Source organism: Carcharodon carcharias, chromosome 18, assembly GCF_017639515.1.
Source record: "Carcharodon carcharias isolate sCarCar2 chromosome 18, sCarCar2.pri, whole genome shotgun sequence".
NCBI classification, from domain to species: Eukaryota; Metazoa; Chordata; class Chondrichthyes; order Lamniformes; family Lamnidae; genus Carcharodon; species Carcharodon carcharias.
The window spans coordinates 26511152-26537887 of NC_054484.1; the positions used below are offsets into that span (position 1 = coordinate 26511152).

The 26736-nt window shown below is 40.4% G+C and overlaps 1 protein-coding gene across 2 annotated transcripts in view; it reads left to right on the forward strand.

Moving 5' to 3' along the window:
* The window catches only part of itsn1 (intersectin 1 (SH3 domain protein)), a 188687-nt gene that overhangs the window by 53352 nt on the left and 108599 nt on the right, over positions 1 to 26736 (forward strand). For both annotated transcript variants that reach the window (XM_041210808.1, XM_041210806.1), the window contains exons 2-9: positions 2073 to 2132; positions 4892 to 4984; positions 12415 to 12478; positions 13820 to 13977; positions 14156 to 14335; positions 18644 to 18749; positions 21333 to 21442; positions 25055 to 25118. In XM_041210808.1, coding sequence (XP_041066742.1) covers positions 2105 to 2132; positions 4892 to 4984; positions 12415 to 12478; positions 13820 to 13977; positions 14156 to 14335; positions 18644 to 18749; positions 21333 to 21442; positions 25055 to 25118 — 803 coding nt within the window. In that variant the 5' untranslated portion in view covers positions 2073 to 2104. The remainder of the gene's footprint in view (positions 1 to 2072; positions 2133 to 4891; positions 4985 to 12414; positions 12479 to 13819; positions 13978 to 14155; positions 14336 to 18643; positions 18750 to 21332; positions 21443 to 25054; positions 25119 to 26736) is intronic.

Here is a 26736-nt window from a genome sequence, read left to right on the forward strand (position 1 = left end):
TGGTGAATCCATGGAATTCATTGCCACAGAAGGCTTTGGAGGCCAGGTCATTGAGTGTATTTAAGACCGAGATAGATAGGTTCTTGATTGGTAAGGGGATCAAAGGTTATGGGGAGAAGGCGGGAGAATGGGGTTGAGAAACTTATCAGCCATGATTGAAAGGCAGAGCAGACTTGATGGGCTGAATGGCCTAATTTCTGCTCCTATGTCTTATGGTCTAAGTAATAATGATCCTTTATAGGTTCAGTGTCACATCCTGTGAATTATGCTCTACATCCAAAGATCCTATTTTGCATTATTTACTGCTCTTGTTCCTAAGAACTGTGCAAGTGGTTTCATTAACCTGTTGAACTCCCCCAAATGTCTTTCCTGTGTTGTATCCTGTACACTAAACCACTTCAGTTTATATTTCCAGTGCTTAATCACTAGTGTTATTATATTCCATTTGGTATTACATTTGCTATTTCTTAGCCCAACCTGTTTGTTTATTCATGAGCCTGCTCTTGAAGCTCCTCCCAAAACTTTCTCAGCAAATTCTGTCTGTCTAATGGGCAAGGAGACAAGGTGAACAGTAAAAGTTCAAGCACTGACGCATCCCACTAGTCATATACTACCCACCTATTCTCTCCGCTTCTGTGTTAGGGACCAGTCATCCTATAAAAGTATTGTACCAATAGTCTTGCTAGCCTCCAGGCAAATAATGTTTAAGATTACTTTATCCATAAGCTTCAGTACCTTATGAATGAATAACAACAGGTTTGGTCAAGCATGATCTCTGTTTTTTGCCGTACCTCCATAAATCAAGATGAATTGCATAGGTGACTTAATATGTCTTCGGGTGTTTTATGATGCCTTTTGCTATGTTCTGTTTTTCCAGTGTTCTGGTATAAACTCCTAATTCTGATTCATCAAAGATCCTTGCCAGATTGACTCATTTCAGTGTTATTTCCTTTGGTGCGTTTTTTGTGCAGACCATCCGGTCTTATGGCCTTATCCTCTTCTGAGTGTTATCAATCTTTCCATTACTTCCTTATCAGTAATTGCTTTTGTTATGAAATACCCTTATTTCCTGGAAAATCAACTTTCATTTCTGGGAGAGAATTTGTTTTTTTGATGCCAAGAGCACGTTTCAGTTATTGCCTTTTTCCTTAATTCCTTCATGGGATGTGAACATTGCTGGTGTGGCCACGCTTGTTGCCCATCCCTAAATGTCCTTGAGAAGGTGGTGGAGAGTTAGATGCCAGATAACATGTCCTGCTTTGTACTTCTCTAAAACTAACTACTTCTAGACACTTTGTTTACTCTGGATGTATATACAGAAACCCTTGCAACCCTAATCTCTTTCTCTGTGCTTGCCAAACCAGTTTTTGAACAGTCTTTTAGCCATCCTTATCTTTCTATCACAGAATCTAAAGATCTAAATTAGGATGCCTACCTCCCTCTCACTAACACAAAAACAAAATACTGCAGATACTGGAAATCTGAAATAAAATGTTTGTGTCATCTTATTTCTGATGAAAGGCCATCGACCTAAAACATTAGTATCTGTGAATAGAGTAACAGAGTTATCAGACCTGCTGAGTATTTGTTTTGAATCAGATTTCCAGAATCCACTGTATTAATTCACCAGAAATGCCTCCACTGAAGTTCTGTTCTTCTCTCCAGACGGATTTCCATTTGTCTCTGATATCCCAGGCGGTCTCACATCCAATTACTAACCTGGCCTGAGCCTTCTTAGCTTCTGTTCCCCCTCATTACTTTCTCTGTCCCTTCTTGTGTTGGCTCAGAAATTCTGATGAAAAGTTATTGATCTGAAATGTTAACTTGTTCCCTTCATGAATGCTGCCTGACCTCAGTATTTCCAGCATTTTATGTTTTTATCCTGTATTTCATGTTTCACTTGGAATTTACAGTGCAATGCAATAGTATATGCATATAATGACTCATTGTCGAATTATGTACCCAACGTTTCATCAGAGAGGTGGAATTATAGTTTACATTCCATCTGTTGTATAGCCTACTGTAAGTTTCAGTATCTGCTCAATCAGCTAATAATTACTAATCTATTCCAGGCATCTGCTGACTAGCTAAAATTAAAGGAAGCATGGCTCAGTTTCCGACTGCTTTTGGAGGTATGTACTTCGCAGAATATCAAATATTTTTTTTATTGCTTTGAGGCTTAAATGTTATCTTGCCCAATTTCTCTGTTTCAGGAATGGTTGATGTGATGGTCCTCATTGTACCCAGCTATCGGAGGCTAGCTGCTGGCCTACATTTAGGGCTTGTTTATCTTAATCTTGTAACATGTGGACAGTTTGCTCAGATTTTCCCTCCCTGAAGATGAAATTGTTCCTGCAGGCTATTTGACTAAGAAGGGAATCTTGAAGTTGAGTTCAGTACTTTTTTTGAGAATGGTACAGCTTGTGTGTTTAATCCCTTGTATTGTCACAATCAGCGTGCAGCCCATTCCCAGAAATACAGTGTACACTAATGCTGCTTTGAACTAGCTGCCGTGGGTTTCAAGAGTCTGGGTTGGTGTAAAATCATTTTTATTATTATATTCTTTATAATAGAAAACAGCTAGGCTCTGTTTAATGCCTCCCAAAGTGCAACCATTTGAGCTGGTGTCTTATTAGCATAGAGATTGCCAACTTATTATTTCACAGCAAAGGTGGTGCAGCAGTATACTGTCTTGTTGAAGCTGACTAACTCGAGCCCTAACAACAGTATAACATTTCATCACATCACAGCAACACTAGCTTATTTCCATGGTGCCTTTAACTTAATAAAGCCTCCCAAGGTATTTCACAGGAACATTGTAAAGCAAAGTAAGACACCAATTCTCATGAGATATTGGGTCAAATGATCCAAAGCTTGATTAAAGAGTAGATTTCAAGGAGCGTCTTAAAGGCAGTAAGTGAGGTAGAGAGCTGGAAAGGTACAGGGAAGGAATTCCAGAGCCTGGGGCCTACCTAACTGAAGGCACAGCCACCAATGGTGGGGCAATTAAAATCTGGCTTGCTTGAGGCCAGAATTAGAGCAGCGCAGATAACTCAAAATTTTGGGGTGGGAGTGGTTCTAGGGATATGGAGAGGAAAGCCCATGAAGGCACTTGAAAGCAAAGATGAAGAATTTTAAAGTCAAGATTTTGCATGACCAGGAGCCAATCAATGTAAGTAGTTTCATTTGGGTAGTGGGGTACTGATGTAACTGCAGAGCAAAAGTTACTGCTCATGGAATAAAAGGGACAGTAGCATCGTAGATACAGAATTGGCTGAAACATAGGAAGCAGAGAGTAATGGCCAATGGATATTTTTCGGGCTGGAGGAATGTTTGTAGTAGAGTCCCCCAGGGTATTGAGACCCTTGCTTTTCCTGATGTATATTAATGATCTAGATCTTGGTGTGCAGGGGACAATTTCAAAGTATGCGGATGATACAAAACTTGGGAGTGTTGTAAAAACTGTGAGCAGGACAGTGTAGAACTTCAAAGGCAAGTTGGTGGATTGGGCAGATAGGTGGCAGATGAAGTCCAATGTGGAGAAGGGTGAGGTGATGCATTTTGGTAGGAAGAACATAGACAGACAATATAAAATGAAGAGTAAAATTTTGATGGGGGTGCAGGAGCAGAAAGACCTGGTTGTATATGTGCATAGTTCATTGAAGGTGGCAGGACAGGTGGAGAGAGCAGTTAATAAAGCATATAGTATCCTAGGCTTTATTAATAGGGGCATAAAGTACAAGAGCAAGGAGGTTATGCTGAATTTATATAAGACACTCGTTAGACCTCAGCTGGAGTATTGTGTACAGTTCTGGGTACCACACTATAGGAAGGATGCAAACACATTGGAGAGAGTGCAGAAGAATGGGTCCAGGGATGAGAAACTTCAATTACGCAGATAGATTGGACAGGTTGGGACTGTTCTCCTTGGAGAGAAAAAGGCTAAGAGGAGGTTTGATAGAGAAGCTCAAAATCATGAGAAGGCTGAACAGAATAGATAGGGAGAAGCTGTTCTCGCTCGCAAAAGGATCAAGAAGGAGAGCGCACAGATTTAAAGTGATTTGCAAAAGAAGCAAATGTGACGTGAGAACAAACCTTTTCACACAAGAAGTGGTTCGGGTCTGAAATGCACTGCCTGAAAATGTGATGGAGGCAGGTTCAATGGAGGCATTCAAGAAGGCATGAGATGATTGTTTGAATAGACCATTGCTGTTTGTTCCTTTTCCATGCATCTATAGACGCCCAGCATAACCATATAACCATTGGTTTCTACCTACAACTATATGTGGAGAATCTTTGCATCTGAAAAATGAGATGTCAAATATCTCAGTGCAGAGCCCCAACTCTTTGATTATATTATTATTATTTTTATTGCTAAACTACTAAATCAAAATTCCCTGATTTAAAAAGTGTAACGGGCAGTCTGCTGTCTCAGTAATTGGCATGGAATTTAGACATAATGAATTGAAAAAAATGCAATTGTGCAAGCTCAATGATTTCTCTGTTATGAGAATCCACATGGAAGCTAAACTTTTTACTCTTCCGTTTGTATCTCTTGAACACTCAGTTAAATTACAGCTGTACACAATTACTTCCAGTTATCACTGTCTGATAAAAACCTCATGGAAAATTCTTCTGGTAGATCTCCATATTCATCAAGTTAATCTAGAAAAAGTAAAGGGGAAAGATTAAGAAACAATAGGTTTTAAGGCATATTCATTATTGCAATAATGTAATGTGGGAACTCCCCCATTTGTGTGGTTGTATTTTTGTACAGTTTTAAAGTTTGTTTTTCTCATGGGGGACCCATTTAACTTAAGCTTTAGTTCTTTTGTACTAGAACCCAGTGGAAAATTATCCATTGATGAACTGATGGTTTTTTTTTAAATAGGGGGCCTGGATATCTGTGCCATTACAGTGGAAGAAAGAGCCAAGCATGACCAGCAGTTCCTTAGTATCAAGCCAGTTGGTGGACTGATTACTGGTAAGAACAAAACAATCCCAAATGCAGGCTCCATTACTACTAGTACTTTCTTTCATACCTCTTTTAACATGGGAAAATATCCTATTGCGAATGGGAAACTGGGCACCAGGTAGGAGTTTAGGGCAGTGATTAAAGCTCATGTTTGAGGAGCTGAGCTGCAAGTAGGCTATCTGAAGTGGTGTGAGATGAAATGAGGTGGTAAGTTTTAAGAAAGGAATTTTGAGCATTGGTGTATGATGGTTAACTGTTCTGCCATAATGATGGCAAGGGATTGGGGGAAGACTACTGTGAGAATAGTGGAGTGTGCCATTTGGAATGCAGGGTTGGAAATGGTTGCAGAGTTTGTGAGAGGAGGTGTCATAGAAGGGTTTCAAAATGGGCGTGAGAATTTTGAAATTAGTGTGCTGAGGATTCTGTCTGCAGTGAGTTCAGTAAAATCATATGATTAATGAGTGTGGCTTGATTCAAGAAAGGGATATGGGTGTTAGAGTTTTTGCACCTTCATATTTGGGAGGCCAGCAAAGAGAGCATTTAAGGAGTTTTCCTAAAGTCACAAACGTGTTTTTTTTCAGTATTGGTGGTGATGAGCTTAAGGGAAGATACAATCGTTGCTCAAGAACATGTGCATAATGTGAAGCTCAACTTTGAAGTTGCAATCTAAAGTGAAGTACTTTTGGGCTCAACATTACAGGAAAGCTGGGAAAGGATGATAGCGATTACTGAAATGGAAAGCTGGCACTGTCCAAAAAAAATATGGTCTTGCTGATTTTGAACTGGAAGTAGTTTGGTTGCATCAGTCAATTGATAGCGTACAGGTAGTCAGACAGCATAGCTGAAGGCATGGAATTGCTAGTATTGGCAGAGGTAAAGGTGGGTTACGCCAGTAAAGATATCCCATAGAAACCCGGAAGGTATCCCATGCTTCCGTTGCATGCCGAGAAAACATGAGGAATGGAAAGTGGTTAAGTATGGAATCTCATGGCATGCTGAAACTTACCTTGGGATGGGCCAAGAAGCCCAAGCAGGAAATTTTCTCTCTATACTGTAACATGTTGAAATTGAAGCATGACAAAGCAGAGCCATGGAGAAACATAGGAAGAGGTAATGGAACAGTCAACTGTGTTGAAATCCAGAGAAACTGAGGAGAGAAGAAGCATTATGGTCACAATTGTAGCATATATTTGGTGATTTTGAGCAGGGTAGATGTGTGAGTCAGAAATCAATTGAAGGAATTCCAGTATGTAGCAATGGGAAAAGTGGGTGGAAATTGGCAGTGATCTGTAGGTGACTGATCAGGCAAGAATTAAGGGCAAGTGAACGATATGTGTTTGAACGGAAAATTGAGAGGAGCTATACAGTACTGTTGCGGGTGAAGTTGATGGGAGTGGTGGTGTAGGAATAGGAGTTGATGGGAGTGGCGGTGTAGGAATAGGAATTGATGGGAGTGGCGGTGTAGGAATAGGAGTTGATGGGAGTGGCGGTGTAGGAATAGGAGTTGATGGGAGTGGCGGTGTAGGAATAGGAGTTGATGGGAGTGGCGGTGTAGGAATAGGAGTCGATGGGAGTGGCGGTGTAGGAATAGGAGTCGATGGGAGTGGCGGTGTAGGAATAGGAGTCGATGGGAGTGGCGGTGTAGGAATAGGAGTCGATGGGAGTGGCGGTGTAGGAATAGGAGTCGATGGGAGTGGTGGTGTAGGAATAGGAGTCGATGGGAGTGGCGGTGTAGGAATAGGAGTCGATGGGAGTGGCGGTGTAGGAATAGGAGTCGATGGGAGTGGCGGTGTAGGAATAGGAGTCGATGGGAGTGGCGGTGTAGGAATAGGAGTCGATGGGAGTGGCGGTGTAGGAATAGGAGTCGATGGGAGTGGCGGTGTAGGAATAGGAGTCGATGGGAGTGGCGGTGTAGGAATAGGAGTCGATGGGAGTGGCGGTGTAGGAATAGGAGTCGATGGGAGTGGCGGTGTAGGAATAGGAGTCGATGGGAGTGGCGGTGTAGGAATAGGAGTCGATGGGAGTGGCGGTGTAGGAATAGGAGTCGATGGGAGTGGCGGTGTAGGAATAGGAGTCGATGGGAGTGGCGGTGTAGGAATAGGAGTCGATGGGAGTGGCGGTGTAGGAATAGGAGTCGATGGGAGTGGCGGTGTAGGAATAGGAGTCGATGGGAGTGGCGGTGTAGGAATAGGAGTCGATGGGAGTGGCGGTGTAGGAATAGGAGTCGATGGGAGTGGCGGTGTAGGAATAGGAGTCGATGGGAGTGGCGGTGTAGGAATAGGAGTCGATGGGAGTGGCGGTGTAGGGATAGGAGTCGATGGGAGTGGCGGTGTAGGGATAGGAGTCGATGGGAGTGGCGGTGTAGGGATAGGAGTCGATGGGAGTGGCGGTGTAGGGATAGGAGTCGATGGGAGTGGCGGTGTAGGGATAGGAGTCGATGGGAGTGGCGGTGTAGGGATAGGAGTCGATGGGAGTGGCGGTGTAGGGATAGGAGTCGATGGGAGTGGCGGTGTAGGGATAGGAGTCGATGGGAGTGGCGGTGTAGGGATAGGAGTCGATGGGAGTGGCGGTGTAGGGATAGGAGTCGATGGGAGTGGCGGTGTAGGGATAGGAGTCGATGGGAGTGGCGGTGTAGGGATAGGAGTCGATGGGAGTGGCGGTGTAGGGATAGGAGTCGATGGGAGTGGCGGTGTAGGGATAGGAGTCGATGGGAGTGGCGGTGTAGGGATAGGAGTCGATGGGAGTGGCGGTGTAGGGATAGGAGTCGATGGGAGTGGCGGTGTAGGGATAGGAGTCGATGGGAGTGGCGGTGTAGGGATAGGAGTCGATGGGAGTGGCGGTGTAGGGATAGGAGTCGATGGGAGTGGCGGTGTAGGGATAGGAGTCGATGGGAGTGGCGGTGTAGGGATAGGAGTCGATGGGAGTGGCGGTGTAGGGATAGGAGTCGATGGGAGTGGCGGTGTAGGGATAGGAGTCGATGGGAGTGGCGGTGTAGGGATAGGAGTCGATGGGAGTGGCGGTGTAGGAATAGGTAGTTGAGTGGGTAGTCTCAACTTGTTAATCATTTTTGTTAGAATCCTTTTAGGAATGGTGGCAAAGGAAAACATTGCACTTAGGGCTAGTAGTTGATCCAATGAATAGTGGCATCAAATCCTTTTCTCGTCTTTTTTTCCACGAGAGTTTTAATTCATTGAGAGGAAATTGGCCACATGCTTTACTAATGTTCAGCCATACCATTTCTCCAGGTTTCTTCAAGAAACAATTTTTAGGCTGCTTTGGAAAATGGATATGCTGAGAATCATTCAGAAGTGCTGTCATTCAACACCATCCATGGAAAATTAAGTTGTTACCTTGGCAATATTTTTAGATTTCTTTCACCAAGCCTAATTAATAATAAGATTTCCGGTATCCACAGTATTTTACTTTAGTTCAAATTAATTACCTCCCCACACTAGATTTTGGCTCCTTTTCAAAATTGACAAAACAAACCAACTCAAAGGCTGACTTTTCACTTAAATAACAGCCATTGTAATTTTGCAGAAGTTTGTCAATGGCTTCCTTTCATCAAACTCTGGCTTTCTTTCCAGCTTGCTTGAAACTCTGCCTGTGCTGGTGACCACTAAAATGTCACATGGGAGTTGATGCAGACTTAACAAATAAAAGCAAACTCTCAAGGTTATAAGCACTGCACTTTAAGCTCAAGTGTTGCAAGGTTTTTCAAAAACTGAGGCTTTTTTGATGCATAAGTGCTCTGCGATTGTTCTTGAGCTTTCTTTGGGATACCTAGATCAAATAGAGAAAAAATGCTTATTGTGACCTTATTGTAGAGAAATTATTTTTAGTTGCAATCTTTAATTATAAAAAGCAACATACCGAGTTTAATTTTCATGCTTAATTTTCCTTCATTGTTATGGTAATTGATCTAGTGATGAAGTTTGTTGGCATATTAGCAGTCAGACCGCAGTTTTATCCAGTACACACCTTTTGAATGGCACGCTTTTCTTGTCCAAAAACTTCTTGTCATAATGTTAAGTAACACTTGTCAACATTTACAGTGGAATTTCCTATGTAAATATTTCAAAATGTGATTTTTTAAATATAGACATTTCCCTGTCATATTGTTTGTTTTTAACCACTTCTGTCAATTGCTCACTTCCATCTCATTTTATGGTTTTCCTAAAGTGTTCTTTCCTGGAAATTTCAGTACAGGTTATCAGTTTTTTTCTTAAAGATGTGCCACACTGGGAGTCTTTTGTAGGAAATATACCTCATAATGATTTCCACTGCTAATGGAAACAAAATGGAATCCTGCTCCCCCATTAGCCTTATCCCACTCACTTAATAAATGGCAATTGTGTCTTAAGCTTTGCTCTCCACTGCAAGATCTAAAGTTCCAGCTCTTAGCCTTTCTCCCCACTGTCAGGTTTTTGTAAAATTTGAAAAAACATGCTGCTCAACCTTTCATGCTGATTATAGCTCCACACTCTCTTTCCCAGCTCCAAATTTCCCTTTGTTCACATCTGCTTAATTGGAACCCAGGTGGCGCAAGTTTGGGGTGGCGGGGGTTTGTTGGGGTGGGTGGGTGCTGTTTTCCTGCTTGGGTCAGCATGGTTTGGCTCTCCAGCCCCACATCCTCTTTACAACGGTGTTCTCTAGCATGTTATCTATTCATCCTTTCTCAACTTAAAAAAAAGTTTCGCGGCCTGCAGGCCCCCTAAAATTTGCCCACTTGGCATTTTAAAAAGATATGTATTTAAATAAAAAACCCTAGATTAAAATAACCTGCCTCCAGTTTTGCTCCATTCAGCTTCTCCCCAAATGCAAGACCACAGGAGATCAACTACTTTTTAAAATAAAGTTTTGCTGAATGGGCACTTGGCCAATAGATTTACCTTGGCATTGGTTAAGTTTCTTGAATTTGAATTTGCACCCATTATCAGTATCAGCGTAAGTTAATTTCAACAGTATTAATTAGTCATGTTTCCTTTGTCGTCAACACAACCATTCCTGGCAGCACAATAAATGTGTTACTCTGAGGTCTCTGCTGCTCTATAACTGATTTTCTCTGAAGAGCAAGCCTCTGTGACTCTGGTTCCCTTTAGTGGCGAGCCGTCTGACTTTTACTTGATGGCTACTCATGTCTGTGTTACTAGAACTGATATCTGACAATATGGGTAATTATGTTGAGTACTGCAGTACCAGCATGTTGGAGTTTCATTTTGCTGTACAGCTCTACTACCCCATATCCAATCTGTCTTATGGCAACCTAGCGATTGCCTAGATTTTGTTGGAGCAGGACATCTTGCAGCCTTCTCCAAGATCAGTTTTTTTGCCCAGCAAATGGCTGGAAGTGAGAGCGGATAACTGCACAACAAGAGCAACTGGGCATATGGGACCTTCTCCTTAACCAGTGAGATTTAACAACTGTAAAAGAAACAGAAAAATAACATGAAAAGGGAATGGGTTGAACTAGAGTCAAATCAGCTACAGGAAAAGAGGGAGAGAAAGAATAATTGAATTGAGAGCAGAAGAAATGAAAAGTAAGGGAGTTTGTTTTTTGTTTTTTAAATCTCCAATTGAGACTCCAAAGATTAAATTGCCCCTTCTCTGGGTCAGGGAGGTTGAGTAGCATTGCAAGTACATCAATCTTGTAATTAAAAAGTATACTTTAATAGTTGAACACTAGCCCTAACTTTCTGCTGCAAGTGTAATTGGGAATTAATGCAGAAGTACAGCAATTTTGTGAAATGCATGGGATGGTTAAAGGCAAGCTGTCATTTTTTATGAGAATAACGATGGAATGGTGTAAGTTGCCCAGCTCATGGCAATTTACAGCTCATGGGATATCTTTCCTTGCCACAAGTTGCTGGACAATTTAAACATTGTGCATATTTAACTCTAGCTTTACTTTGCTAGGAAAATTTGGGCTAACCTTCTATTGTAATCTTGTGGTTATTAATGTTTTTGGACAAGTGAGTGCAGGAATGAATCCAAGGTTGGCCACTTTGGTCTTTTCCTGTATAGTGACCCAGTCCTCTGACCACTTTTTCATGCTCTAATAACTCAAATTCAGATTGTTCTTCATGAGCACCAGGTCTTGCTTGCCTGCCAGCCCCTCTCTCACTGAGCAATATTCCCAACTTCCTTTCCCACCTGTTTGTGGTGTAGAGGGTGGATAGGTGAGAGAGCAAGGTGCAGTTGTGCTTAAACTGCTTTTCCCTTTTGAGCCACCTTGTAGTTCAGCAAAGGAGGCCTGACAACTGAGACTGGAATCAGATGCCATTGGCTTTCTTTCAGATTATTGAATGTTTACCTTGCAACATATGAAATAGGAGCAGAAGTAGGCCATTCGGCCCCTCGAGCCTGCTCCGCCATTCAATAAGATCATGGCTGATCTGTGTTTTGAATTCCACATTGCCATCTACCCCCGATAACCTTTGATTCCTTTGCCTAACAGGAATCTATCTACCTCTGCCTTAAAAATCCCAATTTTAAAAATTAATAATTGGGTTGGGAAAAGGTTCTTTGGATGGTGGTGAAAGGCACCTTCTGGGCTATAATTTGACCAATATGTTTATGGTCAAACTATTTTGAAGGGAATTTTCAGTATTTTGCAAATGCCTGAGAGAAAATTCAGAGCTTTGTGCCCTGAAAAGATGATATCTTGCTAACTATCATAGACAAGGCCTCATGTCTGCCTCCAGATAAAAAGGTGAGAGAAACATATATAAGAATGGGAGATAAATAAAAACCAAGATACTGAAAGCAACTGCAAAATTGATTAAGAGGCACATGAGAGGAGACAGGGAATTGGAGTCATGCATAGAGAAGGAAAGGAGTAGAGAGGAAAATCAATACCATAGGACTATGCTTTGAGAAACACGAGTAGAAAGTAGAAGGGAAATTGAGAGACTTCAGTGTGGGTGAGCAGACATGCAAATAAAGAAAGAGACACAAACTAATTGATTCCTGGCCATATTTGAGCAGATCAATTCATCCTTATATTAAAATGGCAGCATTTTGTAGCACAACATGCAGTGTCTTTAGAAATGCTTGTTTTTAAAATCTTTTGTTCTGTTTGGATGTCTGTGTGTTACATGATATCTCTGCTGCTGTTCATGCTCCACATGAGCCTCCACCCACTTTGCTTCATCTTATCCTGTTAACATATTGATGTGCTTTTTACATGGTTGTTTTTGAACGACTAATGCACTCTAAGCAACTTGTGTTGGCATTTTCACTTGTTGAGAACACTAATTGCAACGTGAAGTTATGTATGATGTACAATTAAGGTCTTAGAATTAACATTATGAGCAGTTTCTACCCTACTGTGAGGACTTTATATTTTTAATTGGATATGTTGCAGTATGTGTGTGTGTATAGAATATTTTGCCTAAATTTGGTGTCATTGTAAGTATCATTTTACTTTTTAAATTCAGGTGATCAGGCCCGAAATTTCTTCCTTCAGTCTGGATTACCTCCATCTGTACTTGCACAAATATGGTAAGTTCCAAGTATGTGGTTGTGTATATTTTTATTTGCTAAACAATCTCCTGAAAAGAAAACGACTACTTAATGTAAGTATTTTCCCGATTGTTTATAGTTAAGTACTGAATCAGCGGTGTTGAGATATCTGTGATATTTGAAAATATTCAGTTGTATATTTGGAGTTTAGGTAGTAAGAATGACTGTCATATAGCCCTTAGAAATAAGTTTCATTTGAGCCACATGGTTGTAGAAGATTGACATACAGGTGTTGCGTAGGTATTAAATTTTACCATTCATGGACAGTTAGGGGAACAAGACTCTGCATCCTGTTATACATATTATATGTTGTTCTTGAATGTAATGTGATTTACCATTTATGCTGTGTTGTTGTTATTGATTTGGCTACCTAATGTTACCTACTTGCTGATGATATGGGCAGAATAGTGCCGCAAGAAACCTAACACGGGAGAATCACCTGAGAAGTATGGCATGAAATTCATTAATAGGCAATGTGCTAGAGTTACTTCCTCAGGAGGACGACTATTATTTCTATTTGTAACTGGAGACTGAAGAAAAATTAAGGGGGAAAGCTATGGAGGGTGATAGTTTTTTTTCTTATGAATGCACAGGTGGTACCACAAAGGTTAGGAAAGCTTACAAACGCAAACTATAAAGTAGAGAACTAAATTATAAGCAGAAGATATAAAGGGGTTTGGTCACACAACATCTTTTACTTGGTTCTAAATTACTTATTGACACTTCATCAATGTAAAATTATTCTAATTCTTGACTATGAAGTTTTTTGTTCTGGTCTTTCTTATTTTAATGCCCATGATGTATTACTGGTCCAGCGCGTAGTTGCAAAAAGTAAAGGTGTGGTAGATTATGGATTTTTTATATAACTCCGGTCTGTAGTACACTAATTGATGAGCAGGAGTAACAAGGTGTTCTGTGTCCATTTTTTTAGCACTTGTATGAAACACCTGCACAAACACTATATTCAGGATCTTTGGAGAGCTTATGGAATTATTTGGATTGTGATAGAACCATAAGAAATATTTCTCAAGTACTATATAAATTGAAAGTAAGGTTTACAGTAAGATTGCCAGAGCAAAAGCAAAATACTGTGAATCCTCGCAATAAAAACAGAAAAGGCTGGGAATATACGGGAGGTCTGGCAGTATTTAAGAAGAGTGAAACAGAGTTGACATTTCAGGCCTGTGACCTTTCATCAGTTAATTCTGTTTATCTCTCAGCAGATGCTGCCAGACCTGCTGAGCATTCCACATTTGGATTGCCTGCGCTTAGAACCAAGTAAAACATGCCTAGTTTTAAACTTTTTCTTTCTTTTTGCAGGGCTCTCGCTGACTTGAATAATGATGGAAAGATGGATCAAATGGAGTTTTCCATAGCTATGAAACTGATTAAGCTAAAACTGCAGGGCCATCAGCTTCCATCCACATTGCCTCCCATCATGAAACAAATACCGGTAGCCATTTCAACAACAGGATTTGGTTAGTGTCACATTGTTTCACAACTTGTCAATTTTCGTTTAGATTGATCACTTAACTTTCGATATTGACTTTGTGCAAATACCTGGCTTCAATTTTGAAAACTGATTTTTAAAATTTTTTTTAAGCTATTTTATCCTATATTAGCAGCAGTATTTGATTTTTTTATCTCCCCATTAAGGTATTGGTAATGTTTCAGCGATGTCCTCCATGGGAGCAGTAGCACCTTTGTCGATGGCACCAATGCCAGTGGTGGGAATGTCACCACCATTAGTGTCTTCTGTTCCAACGGCAGGAGTTCCTTCACTAGCCAATGGGGCACCTCCTATGGTACAGCCTCTTCCTGCTTTTGCTCATACAGGTGAGTGTAATTCTGTGAACAAAGTACAGATCGTTGAAGTGCAGACATTAAACAGCAAGGACTTTCAAAACAGGAAAAAAATCAATTGGGTGAAACAAGGCTGATCCTTTCTCATGGATCAACTCCAGCTACCTTCCCATTCTGTCCCTCAATAATTTTTCTCTCCTGAAATGCATCCAATTGTCACTTGAGCCTGTTTATTTTGCCCATTTCATTGGGCTTCCCTGATAATTTAATTGTACAGTTCTATTGCTCTTCTGAGTAGAAAAAGGTCCTGCCTGACTTCCCCTTTTAATTTTTTAACAATAACATTCTGTTTTTGGACCTCACCTCAGGATTGAGCAAGTTGCTTGCATCAACTTGAGCAGTTCCCTGAATCTTGAAAACATCAGTTAGATAACCTCACAATCTCCTTTTGCCAAGTAGAGAAGTTTATCTTTCACAATAAGTAAAATTATTTGATGTTGACATAATTTTGTGGCTTGTATCTGCACCTTCTTGAGCAATGGTTCAATGATCAGCATGTCAAGAGATGCCCTTGGTGTAAAGATCTTTCTCTTAATTTTGAATGGAAAATTACGAGAACTAATTTAAATTATACAGTTTTAAAGTGGATGCGTTCGTGTACACAAATCTCCGAAGGTAGCAGGACAAGTTGATAAGGCTAAGATAAAAGCAAAAAACTGCGGATGCTGGAAATCCAAAACAAAATTAAAAGTACCTGGAAAAATTCAGATCTGACATCATCTGCAGAGAGGAACACAGTTAACGTTTAGAGTCCATATGACTCTTCAACAGAACTAAGGAAAAATAGAAATGAGGTGAAATATAAGCTGGTTTAAGGGGGGATGGTACAAGTAGAGTTGGATAGAGGGCCAGTAATAGGTGGAGATAGACAAAAGGACAAAGAGGTGTTGAAGGTGGTGATATTATCTAAGGAATGTGCTAATAGGTGACATTAAGTGTAGAAAGCAGGACAGATAGCCCTAGTGGGGGTGGGGTATATAAATTACCCAGACCTCCCTGTCACTTGCCATTTCAACACACCACCCTGCTGTCATGCCCACATGTCTGTCCTTGGCCTGCGATAATGTCCAGTGAAGCTCAATGCAAACTGGAGGAACAGCAACTCATCTTCCGACTAGGCACTTTACAGCCTTCCGGACAGAATATTGAGTTCAACAATTTTAGATCATGAACTCTCTCCTCCATCACCACCCCCTTTCCAATCCCCCTTTTTTCCAATAATTTATATAGATTCTTCTTTTCCCACCTATTTCCATTATTTTAAATGTATTTCCATCCATTGTTTAATCTCTACTTTTTAGCCTATTTCGATCCCTTTCCCCCCACCCCACCCCCACTAGGGCTATCTGTACCTTGCTCGTCCTGCTTTCTACCCTTAACGTCACCTATTAGTACATTCCTTAGATAATATCACCACATTCAACACCTCTTTGTCCTTTTGTCTATGACATCTTTTGGCTATCTCCATCTATCACTGGCTCTCTATCTAGCTCTACTTGTCCCACCCCACCTTCAACCATCTTATATTTCACCTCTTTTCTATTTTTCCTTAGTTCTGGTGAAGAGTCATACGGACGCAATGTTAACTGTGTTCCTCTCCGCAGATGCTGTCAGACCTGCTGAGTTTTTCCAGGTATTTTTATTGAAGTTGATAAGGCTGTTTTGCTTAAAGCAGTACCCTTGGCTTTTATAAGTAGAGGCATAGAATATAAAAACAAGGAAGTTAAGATTAAACAAAAACAAAAATTTCTGGAAAAACTCAGCAGGCCTGACAGCATCTGTGGAGAGAAAGAAAGAGTTAACGTTTCGAGTCCACGGAAGAGTCATACAGCCTTGAAACTTTAACTCTGTCTTTCCACAGAAGCTGTCAAACCTGCTGAGTTTTTCCAGCAATTTTTGTTTTTGTTTCAGGGTTCCAGCATCCTCAGTATTTTGCTTTTATCTTGAAGTTAAGATTAACGTTTATAAATCGGTGATTAGGCCTCAGCTAGCATATTGTCCAATTCTGGACACCATACTTTAGGAAGGATGTCACTGCCCTGGAGAGGGTGCAGAGGGGATTTAACAGAATAGTAGCAGGGTAAGGGACTTCAGTTATGTGAGAGACTAAATGAGCTCTCTATGCTTTGGAGCAGAGAATGTTCATAGAGATATTCAAAATTGAAGGGTTTTGATGGGATAAATAATGGGAAACTCTTTCTACTGGCAAAAAAGGTCAGTAACCAGAGGACACAGATTTACGTCAATTGGTGAAATATTCAGGGGAGATTGTTATAATCTGAAATGCACTCCTGTAAAGTGATGGAAGCAGATTGAATAGTAACTTTCAAAAGGGAATTAGTTATATACTTCCAAAGGAGAACTTTGCAGGGCTATTGGGAAAGAACTAAGGATCATTATAAATGGATAGCTCTTTCAAACAGCCTGCATGGACATGATTGGCTAGAAGACCACATGAGGCCATCTATGATTCTGTAAACCATATGGTAATTATCAATGATGTATGTTATATATTTGTTTTAGTTATTAATAAAAGGCTTAACCCTAGTGCTGGTTGCATGATCAAACAAAAGTAGGTTACTTGGCCATCTTAGCTTATTCATCTAAAAAGACCCTACACTTTTCCTTCCACCCTTTTGCATCATGGATCACTTCAGAAACAATTAGATGCCAGGGCTTTTGTCTTAATGACCCAATATACATTCATCCCCATGTGGTGATCTGTCTTTTGTATGATAGTTTCTGGCGTCAGTCATAAATTTGACATTTATTTATTTGAGCCTGTGTCCCCTTGATGGGTTTAGTGGTGTTCCTGATCCACCCGTTATATGCGGCTTACTGTTTTGTAAATCTTGAAATGGACACTTAAGTTTCTCCCATTTGCACAATAATCTCTTGGGGACCAGTTTGATGCCCTTTGTGTGAACTACCTGTAGGACTTGAATGTCATTCCTGTGTCTCAATGAGTAGCACAAAACACGACTCTTATTGCACTTGCCTGACAAAATCGTACAGTTTGAGCATGAATTACATCAATTTACTCTGTACTGTTTTGATTATATATTTGTCATTCTATTTGCTTTATTGATTCCCCATTTTCAAAGATTGGACATACTTAATCTAAATCATCCACAACTTTCAACTTCATCTTCAGATATTTTAATGGCAATCATTGAATCCAACTTTCATCTCTTTGCTATTCTTTCCTCTTGATCCCCCCCACCTGCCCATTGTCCTTCCACTCTACCACTGGTTGGCGCAGAGTAACTCACTGTGCACCCTGTCTTCTGGAGCTTGTTTCCTTGCAGTATACCTGTTTCCTTTCTTAGTTATAATACTTAAAAACCTGCCTATTTAAGTAGATTGGGCAATTTGTTTCAAGTTCCTGGGTTGCCCCCTCAAAATAAATTACCCCTCCTCGTTTTCTCTTCTCGATTTTGACTGGTTTACATTCAGCTTCTGCATCCAAGTTAATATATATCAGAATCTGACATACCTGAAATACTTCACTCGGCCCTTTCCCCTGGACACAACCTCAGGAATAACTCATCTGACAATACTTGTTAATGCTCAACCTTCACCAATTTAAAATGTCTAGTAATAAACCTGATGTGCTAGGAGTTGGAACATCAGATGTGAATAGTGTTGATCAGTGGATAAGAGGAATGTGTGCAAAACTGTTCCATCATTCATATTCTCCCCAGAAATAACAAAAGGATTACAGCAATCTGCTATATTTGAATAATGTTTCAGGCATGCAGGAAGATGACTCAAAGCGCTGTGCATTAAGGAGGATACAGCAATGGATGCCCAAGAGCTTGATGGAGAAATAGTGCTGCCAAGGGTGGAGAACCAAAAGTGCAGTTTTTAAAAATAAAAGCTTTTGAAGTCCCTGAAAGCAAAGGGGACGATGGCAAGGTGCATAGCACTTGGAAGTAAGTTCCAGAGGACAGGCTCTGCAGTGGGTTAATGTACATCTATCAGTAGTAGGGAGAGGAGACAAAAGAAGGAATAGTGAGATGATGAGAAGTTGTATATGGAAAATGTTGGGTGTACGATGGGAAAAGATAAGCAAGGCAGGGGGGGTATTGAGGGATGAGAAAACAAGTTTGAAAACTTAAGCACAAAATACTGCAGATGCTTGAAACCTGAAATAAAAACAAAATGCTGGAAAAACTCAGGTCTGGCAGCATCTGTGGAGAGAGAAACAGAGTTAAAGTTTTGAGTCGGTATAACTCCTTCAGAGCTTGAGAACTTAGAAATTTGTTTTGAATATCACAGGAGCTACATTGCCAAAGAGTTCTTCCTTCAGTCGCTCTGCATCAGCCAATCAAGCAAATGGAACAAAGCTACAAAAGGCACAATCGTTTGACATAGGGAGCATCAAGTGAGTTACTCACCTGAGTTTGGTTTCATTTATACTGATGTAATTTGCTTTAGTATCATCGAGACACAACATAAATTGCTTTACTTGCCTGAAAAATCAAATCACTATAACTCAAATAATGAGATCACATTCTAGATGGAGCTTAAGTTTAAAGACCAGGGAATAAAATGCTAATCATATCTTGGCTTCTCCAATTTGATTTTCGTTTTAAAAACTTCAGTTAATTTTGGTGATCTAATATAAATTCTTCCCTAAGCAAACTTAATGCTCTCATTAACACAGTTCACAAGCACAGAGAATTTAAATTCTGATTTTAATAAGCAACAATATGTATGTAATCCAGTTGCATAGAATGTGGGAAGTTGTTTCAGATCTATTTTTCAGGCTTGCACCTGGTTGTCAGTGTTCACAAATGCATGATTCATTGTTGTTTTCGGATAAGGGCATAGTGTACGCTGATTATATTTTGTGCAGAAACACTGCAATACACTGACAAGAGACTGTGGTATAAAATTTCAGTACAATGTTTCAAACAAAGCATGAAGAAGAACAACATTGTTCCTCAGCTCACCATGTATTTTTTTTACATACTCTTGAAGACAATGATTAAAACATTAATGTTATCGGCTTAGCATATTGCGTGCATCTGTGCTCAGTTGATCCATAAACAGAAGTAACTGAATTCTAAAATGAATAAATGACAGGAAATCATACAGCTAATATACTGTGTGGTTCTTGTCACAGGAAAAGTCATGATCAAAGGAAGCATCCAAAGAATTGGTCATATCGGAGAGAATTGTATATAAATAAAATGCCGTTTTATTTGTCCAAATACAGCCAGTATAAGCAGCCTGAACAGTAATGACTTGAGCAGTAGATAAGATTTTCTTATTAAGATTGGATTTTCCAATTTGAGACTTTAAGTTGATTGCCTCCTTGTTCCCTTGAAAATGAAATAGCTCGTTTGCAAATTTATTATCCTGCATTGGTGAGGATGAGTAAGCAATGATAATGGGTCAGGCTTGCTTTTCAATGAATGATATCCAGAGCAGGGCAAAGAAAATGCTTCAAAGACACTCTGAAGCTCGCCTTGAAGTGTGGTAGCATTGACATTACTGACTTGGGAAGAGCTTGCTACCAATCGTTCAGATTAGTGACAGCTTGCCCATCAAGCTGCATTGTGCTTTGAGTCCAACTTCTTAATTATGAGACAGAGCGGCAGGAGGGACGGAGAAAAAGAAGGAAGCAAATCCTGCACTCTGGATCCCACTACCTCGTGGGATGTCCTACGCTATTACCCAAAGATCTACGGGTCAAGAATTGGCCTGTTCAGTCACATGAAGACCCTTGGGAGAAAGTCACGCCCCTGAGTAGAAGCTGCTACGTATCTGTAATGACCAGGATTTCTTTATCCCAGCCTTGCCAGGCCACCAAATGGAAGCAGTCAGTGAGAGATATTGTGTACCAACAAAGAACAGAAAAAGATTTTGTGAGCCACCGTTGTTGATGGTGGGGATTCCAGAATTGGAGTTGGCACCAGTGGGTTAGGGAGTGGAGAAGCCCCGAGGTTCCTAATCCAGAGTGCCATCTTGGGATACCTGTTGGAAATTTGTGTAATGGTTGACTGGAGACCAGCTTGGGTTCGTGAGCTTTCTCCTTTGACATGTACCTTTATCCTTATTTTTTTAAACAAGTGGGCTGACTTTAAGTTCAGTTTTAAATTTTAAGATTATTGGTTAGAAATTACTGATGATAGATGAATGTCTGTGTTCAGACAGCATTCTATTTATTTTAAAAGAGCTGGGCTCCAGTTAACATAGACACAAGTGTCATATGAGTGAATTAAGCATTCTTCCACTAATAGTGCTTACAATTTCTAGCCACCTTTTGGTTGCTGTTTTGTGATGGATATTTTATTCCAGCCTTAAATGACTATTTTGGACCTAGTCTATTAAGTTGGTTGCCAAAGGAGTTCCCTTCCATTATTCCTTTTAACCCACCCTAGGAGCAGATAACCCCCGACCTCCAGTTGTTGTGTTCCAGTAATGACATGACTTATGAACTTGCTGTGTGAATGAGATAAATGGGCCTGCATTCATTGTTCTGGAGTTTAGTATACAAGAGCGTTTTCTGTGTCTGTCCGCCTAAAATGAAACCACTCAAAAAGGGCATAGTTGTCTGGCTTTGCTACTGAGTATGTCTTTGTGTCTCTGGTAGGTCAAGATTAGATCGGCAGAACTAACTTTTAGGACATTACATCTCTTGAAGTGCCCAGATAACACATAGGATCTCTTGCCAAAAGAGAATAGTGTAGAGAACAAGCAGCATTGCATCTGCAATGCAACGGAAAACTAGCATGAATTTTGACTTGTAAGTTTTATTTTCAAAGTTTGTGTTGCAATTTAATGAGCATAAATTTTGGTTAGACTTTTTGCACAAAAGGTGAAATATATTGAATATATGTTTTTCAGTGGTTTGGCTCAAGTACAGTGTTTGCAAGAAAAATGCTTTGAGGGAAAATTGAATACATGGAATGTTTCTGTTTAATTAACAGTTGGCCCGTTTCATTTTGGTATGTTTTAGTGTGCCACCTATGGCTGCTGCTGTAGAATGGGCTGTTCCACAGTCATCTAGGTTGAAATACAGGCAGCTCTTCAACAGTCATGATAAAACTATGAGTGGACATTTAACAGGTAAGAGATTTAGCAAATCGGTCATTCCATTCATTCGCTCTCATTCTAATATGTTAATTGAACTCAGTAGCACGTGGATAGATTTGACTGCATGCTTTACAGAATGATAAAGAAAAACCTTATTGTTTTCCTCTGCATGCTGTATTTTACCATTGATAATTTCCAAAATATTTTCAATCTCTTAAGAAATGTGCTTTCCTAAATTGAGATTTCAGCATTTTTAGTCATTGATGAGAAGGCCAGCATTTGTTGCTCATCCCTAATTTTTTTGTAAAAATATACTTCATTCTTAAAATATCTGAAAGAATATTCCAAATTTTTCAGAACCGCCATCACAAAAAATGCAATCATCTTAAAATTTTCCACATGGATCATGCCGCACCTTGAGGTGCTTCAATGCAATCGAGCAACATTACAGACCTTTCATAATGGTCATTACAGACAGTCACACAGTGCAATGGTATTTTAAGTTGTCTGCATAGATCATGTTGCACTCTGAGGAGCTTCAATTCAGGTGTAATATTCATTGCATACATTTAATGTGAGTCATACAGCCCAAGGGGTCTATACAATTCCCGGCTTATCCCTAATTGTCCTTGAAGGCAGTGTAAGCCACTGCCTTAACAATTGAGTGGCTTGGCAAGCCATTTGGGGGCAGTTAAGAGTGAACCATGTTACTGTAGGTATGGAGTCAGACATAGGCCAGACTGGGTAAGGATAACGGGTTTCCTTTCCTAAAGGACATTAGTGAACTAGCTGAGGTTTTATATTAGTAAAACATGATTACTGTTGCTGGTACTAGCTTTTTATTCCAGATTTGTTTAGCTAATTGAATTCAATTCCACAACTGGCGAGGAAGGATTTGAATTCATGTTTCTAGATTGTTAGACTAGTTTACTAGTCCAGTATCATCATCACTCTGCTACCATTCCTATATTCATATTCTAATCCTTCTACACCCACTATTCTCTGTGGTTTTTTTGTCTTAATTTTATTTGGTTTCTGGAACCTCTCTGAATATCTGATACAAATCTGTTTTCACATTGCCAAACTCATTAACCTAAATTTGACTACTATCAGGACAAACTCCCTTTCAGTGGTTCTGTTTTCTAATGAATTGTCATATACATAAAATGGCATCTGCCGTCTCTTTCTGAATTTTCAATAATGTATGGATGCAGTCCATCTAGACCAGGGCTTGTATCCTCTCCGGCCACGTTAGCTTGTGAGACTTCGCAGATTTGTCAGAGCCATCACATAGGACTAAATCTTTGGGCGGTTCTAGAAATGATGGTGGTAGGTACTATGAGTTCTTATTCTGATTTTGGATTGTGGGGATATAGGAATTCAGATGAAATTGATAGTAACAAAACTGCTCTGGCCAAGTCTTTGACCTTCAAGTTATTCTTTCATCTATGGGATAGTTGTTACTTTTAAAATGGATATTTCCACTTAATGAGCTTTGGTTTTAAAAAAGGAAAAGTGCAACTGTCCCATAGGTTTTAAAAGCAGCTTTGTAGTTCTGTAATAGTATTAGAAGACTAGGACTTTCAAGCCTGTAATTACTGTTATCTTTAGCCATGGAATGACCATCAAGGAAAGGGGATGAATGAGAACATACTACCACAGTCTGAGCCTGAGGAGGGCACATTGTCGATTTAAATGTCCAATTAAAGGATGTGCATTTAAGAGCTGTGCCTTCCGAGAACTGAGAACCAGTGGGTGCAGACTGTTATCTCTGTCCGAGAATGGGGTGGTATATGAGGGGAGGGGGCGGGGAAGAGAAATGGTGAGCTTTGAAGAATTTAACCTCCACTCCCCAATTGCACGTTAAGTTTATTTTTGCCAATTGCTGTTTATTACAATGCACAATACATGTTCTGATTGCATTATCCACTTCCACTCTGCTTAAAGTTGCGGCAAGTTACTCATCCCCTGACTCCCCAGAGCTTATCCACCACCTACAAGGCACAAGTCAGGAGTGTGATTTAATACTTTCCCCTTGCCTGGATGAGTGCAGCTCCAACAGAACCCAAGAAGCTCGACGCCATCCATGACAAAGCAGCCCACTTGATTGGCACCACATCCACCAACATTCACTCCCTCCACCACTGACACACAGTAGCAACAGTGTGTACCATCTACAAGGTGCACTGCAGAAACGCAATAAGCCTCCTTACCCAGCACCTTCCAAACCCACGACCACTATCATCTAGAAGAACAAGGCCAACAGACACATGGGGACACCACCACCTGGAAGTTCCCCTCCAAGCCACTCACTGTCCTGACTTGGAAATATATTGCCATTCCTTCATTATCGCTCAGTCAAAATCCTGGAACTTCCCTCCCTAACAGCATTGTGTGTGTGTACCTACACCATGTGGACTGCAGCAGTTCAAGAAGGCAGCTTACCACCACCTTCTCGAGGGAAATTAGGGATGGGCAATAAATGATTTTTTTCGCTCGCCACCAATCCGTTAGCAAAGGTGTTTTGGATTGTTTTTGTCCTTAATAAGCAGTGGGGTATTTCCCAACCCCTCGGTTTTTGTGTGATCTGATTTCTACCAATAACCTCACCGCAAACTCGAGGTAGGCTTAACTCAGAAGGTTAGTTTATTGTACACATTCAAAAACCATGAAAAGGCTGGTCTGCAGCTTAGCTCCTCCACACTCATACATTAAAGGGAGGGATAGAGAAAAGAAGGCTTTACAGTGGAGAGACAGCAGGAGAAAATAAATATAGGTTCAGTTGTCAAGTCTGGCCAAGGCTTGCTTCGGTGTAGCCTGCCAGTCAGATGTTAAACAGCAGACTGGAGCTTGCAGCACAGGAAGGCATCAAGCCAAACTCTTGGGTCATGTGACCATTTCTCTTCACAATGTCTTCAACAAAAGATGTTTATCCAGTGTCTGAAAATTGGCTTTGTGTTCCAGGTTGATAATGCCTCAGCCATTGAGTTGAAAGAGGTGCTATTTGTTGAGCGTCTGGTGTTTGGGAAGTCATTACCTTGGTAGAGTCTCAGACCCCGCTAGCAAGCGTGGGTTGTCAATTGCAAATGGCCTTTTGGTAGCTCCCTTTGAAATTGGGTTGTGGAATCCCCAGGTGGCCTGGCAGAAGCTCCTTGGACATAATGAGTGTGACATTCCTGTAACTGAGAAGTGAATTCTTTTACAAAACAAAAATAAAAATACCTGGAAAAACTCAGCAGGTCTGGCAACATCTGCGGAGAGGAACACAGTTAACGTTTCGAGTCTGTATGACTCTTCAACAGAACTAAGTAAAAATAGAGAGTGAATTCTTTTGTTCTGGTGACTCACAGAGGGTCAGCCATCTTAATGATCTTTGTTCAGTTGAAATGTCAAGTTTAAAACTAAGAAATAGCAATAAGGACGTATTTAATAAGAACATACAGGGTTAGGTTCTGTTCTATCACATTCCATGCAGTGCATTTTTGTTTTTTTTTTCACAGAAGTCGGAAATTTTTAGTCATTAAATTTTAACCCCTATATCTGTGGTCCAAGTAGGAAATCAACAAATTACAGGAATTAACAAAAGATGCAAAAGATTTCACAATGCAATAAACAGTACTGAATGGACACATTTTCGTTTTACAGGTCCACAGGCACGAACTATCTTAATGCAATCCAGTTTACCACAGGCTCAGTTAGCATCTATATGGTAAGTATTTTTCTAATAAAATCATTTCCTAAAATCTGGCATAAGGATTTGAACAATATATTTGTCAAGTGGATGATGTATGAAGCTTTAGCTGCTTGATTCTGTGACTAAAATGTGGGACAGATGATCATTTAAAACAGAATCTCTTTTGCTCTTCTCATCACACGTTCTTTCCTCCATCTTGTACTAAGTATACATCTGTTAATTAGAGAGTATACAGTTTGCTGCTGTCCTTAATTGCTAACAAGCTAAGCAATGCTTTAATTTTTGACTCCCTTCTCTTGCATTGAAGTATCAAGCTTCACTCAATGCCTTCCTCTAAGGAAGAACAACTAAGATTTGGAACTAGCTATATGAGGTATCCAAGGCTGAAATTGGCTGAATGTTGCATCATTGGCACATTTCGACTTTCGAACCATTTTATTAAATTAATCATCTGTCATTCAGAGGGTTGGACACTAACCTTTCACTTTTGGAACCTGCATTCAAATCCAGCCAAATATAACAAAATGAAAGGCTTCTTTGGCGGCAGTAAAGATCCTGTATGAAATGTTTGTCTCAATTGTATTCATGAGCTTTCAGCACAAAATTTACTGTTATTGAAGACCCTTACTCAGGGGCCACAATTGTTAGCATGGTGCAAATTGGAATGTTATTCTGAAGTTGGAGCTGAGGCATGTTGAGATAAAGTACTCTGCATCTTGTCACTCCCACTTCTGCAATGACTGTCTTTGCTTTTTGTTCTGCCATATGATTCTCTGGTCACTGCTACCTGCACCACATGATTACCATAGGAAAGTCAAGCAAATTAGAATACTACATTTACATCAGCTGAAGAAAATGAATCGTGTAAATTGAATGAAGTACTTGTTTTACCATTTCATCGCTCTAAGACCACCATGTTATTGATTTTTGCATTAGAGACATTTAGTGAAGCACCAATTGTTGTACTACAAAATGGCAGAATTTTGTTTATTTACTCATGGTACTCATTGCTGGCAAGATTAGCAATTGTTATCCAGCCTTAATTGCCCATATGATGCAGCTTGTGTGGTTTAGGTACACTCATGGTGCTGCAGGGTAGAGAGCTCCAGGATTTTGATCCAGCAACAACAAAAAAATTGAGGTATACAACCAAATCAAGATGGTGTCTGACTTGGAGAGGTACATGCAGGTGATGGTGTCTGCTGCCTTTGTTCTTGTAGGTAGGGATAGGGGTTCTGAGTTTGGAAGGTACTGGAGAATAAACCTTGGCGAGTTGCTGTAGTGCATCTTGTAGATGGTGCATGCAGCAGCTGTGATTGGCTAGTGGAAGGAGGAATGCTTCAGATGGCGGGTGAGGTACTGAACAAAACGGTTGCTTTGTCCTGGGTAGTGAAAAGCTTCCTGATTGTCGATGGAGCTGCACTCATCCAGACATGTGACGAGTATTCCATGCCAATCCTGATTGTGCCTTGTAAATAATGGAAATAATGTGTATGCAGCCTCAATCATCTTGATGCATTGAGCTTTCCTTTTTAGCTGTGCTCCTATAAGGAAGAAAACTTGAGGCGAGAGCTTCTCTGGGTTATGTTTAAGTAGATTCTAGTCCTGGCTTTAGAAAGGTAAAAATCTTCGG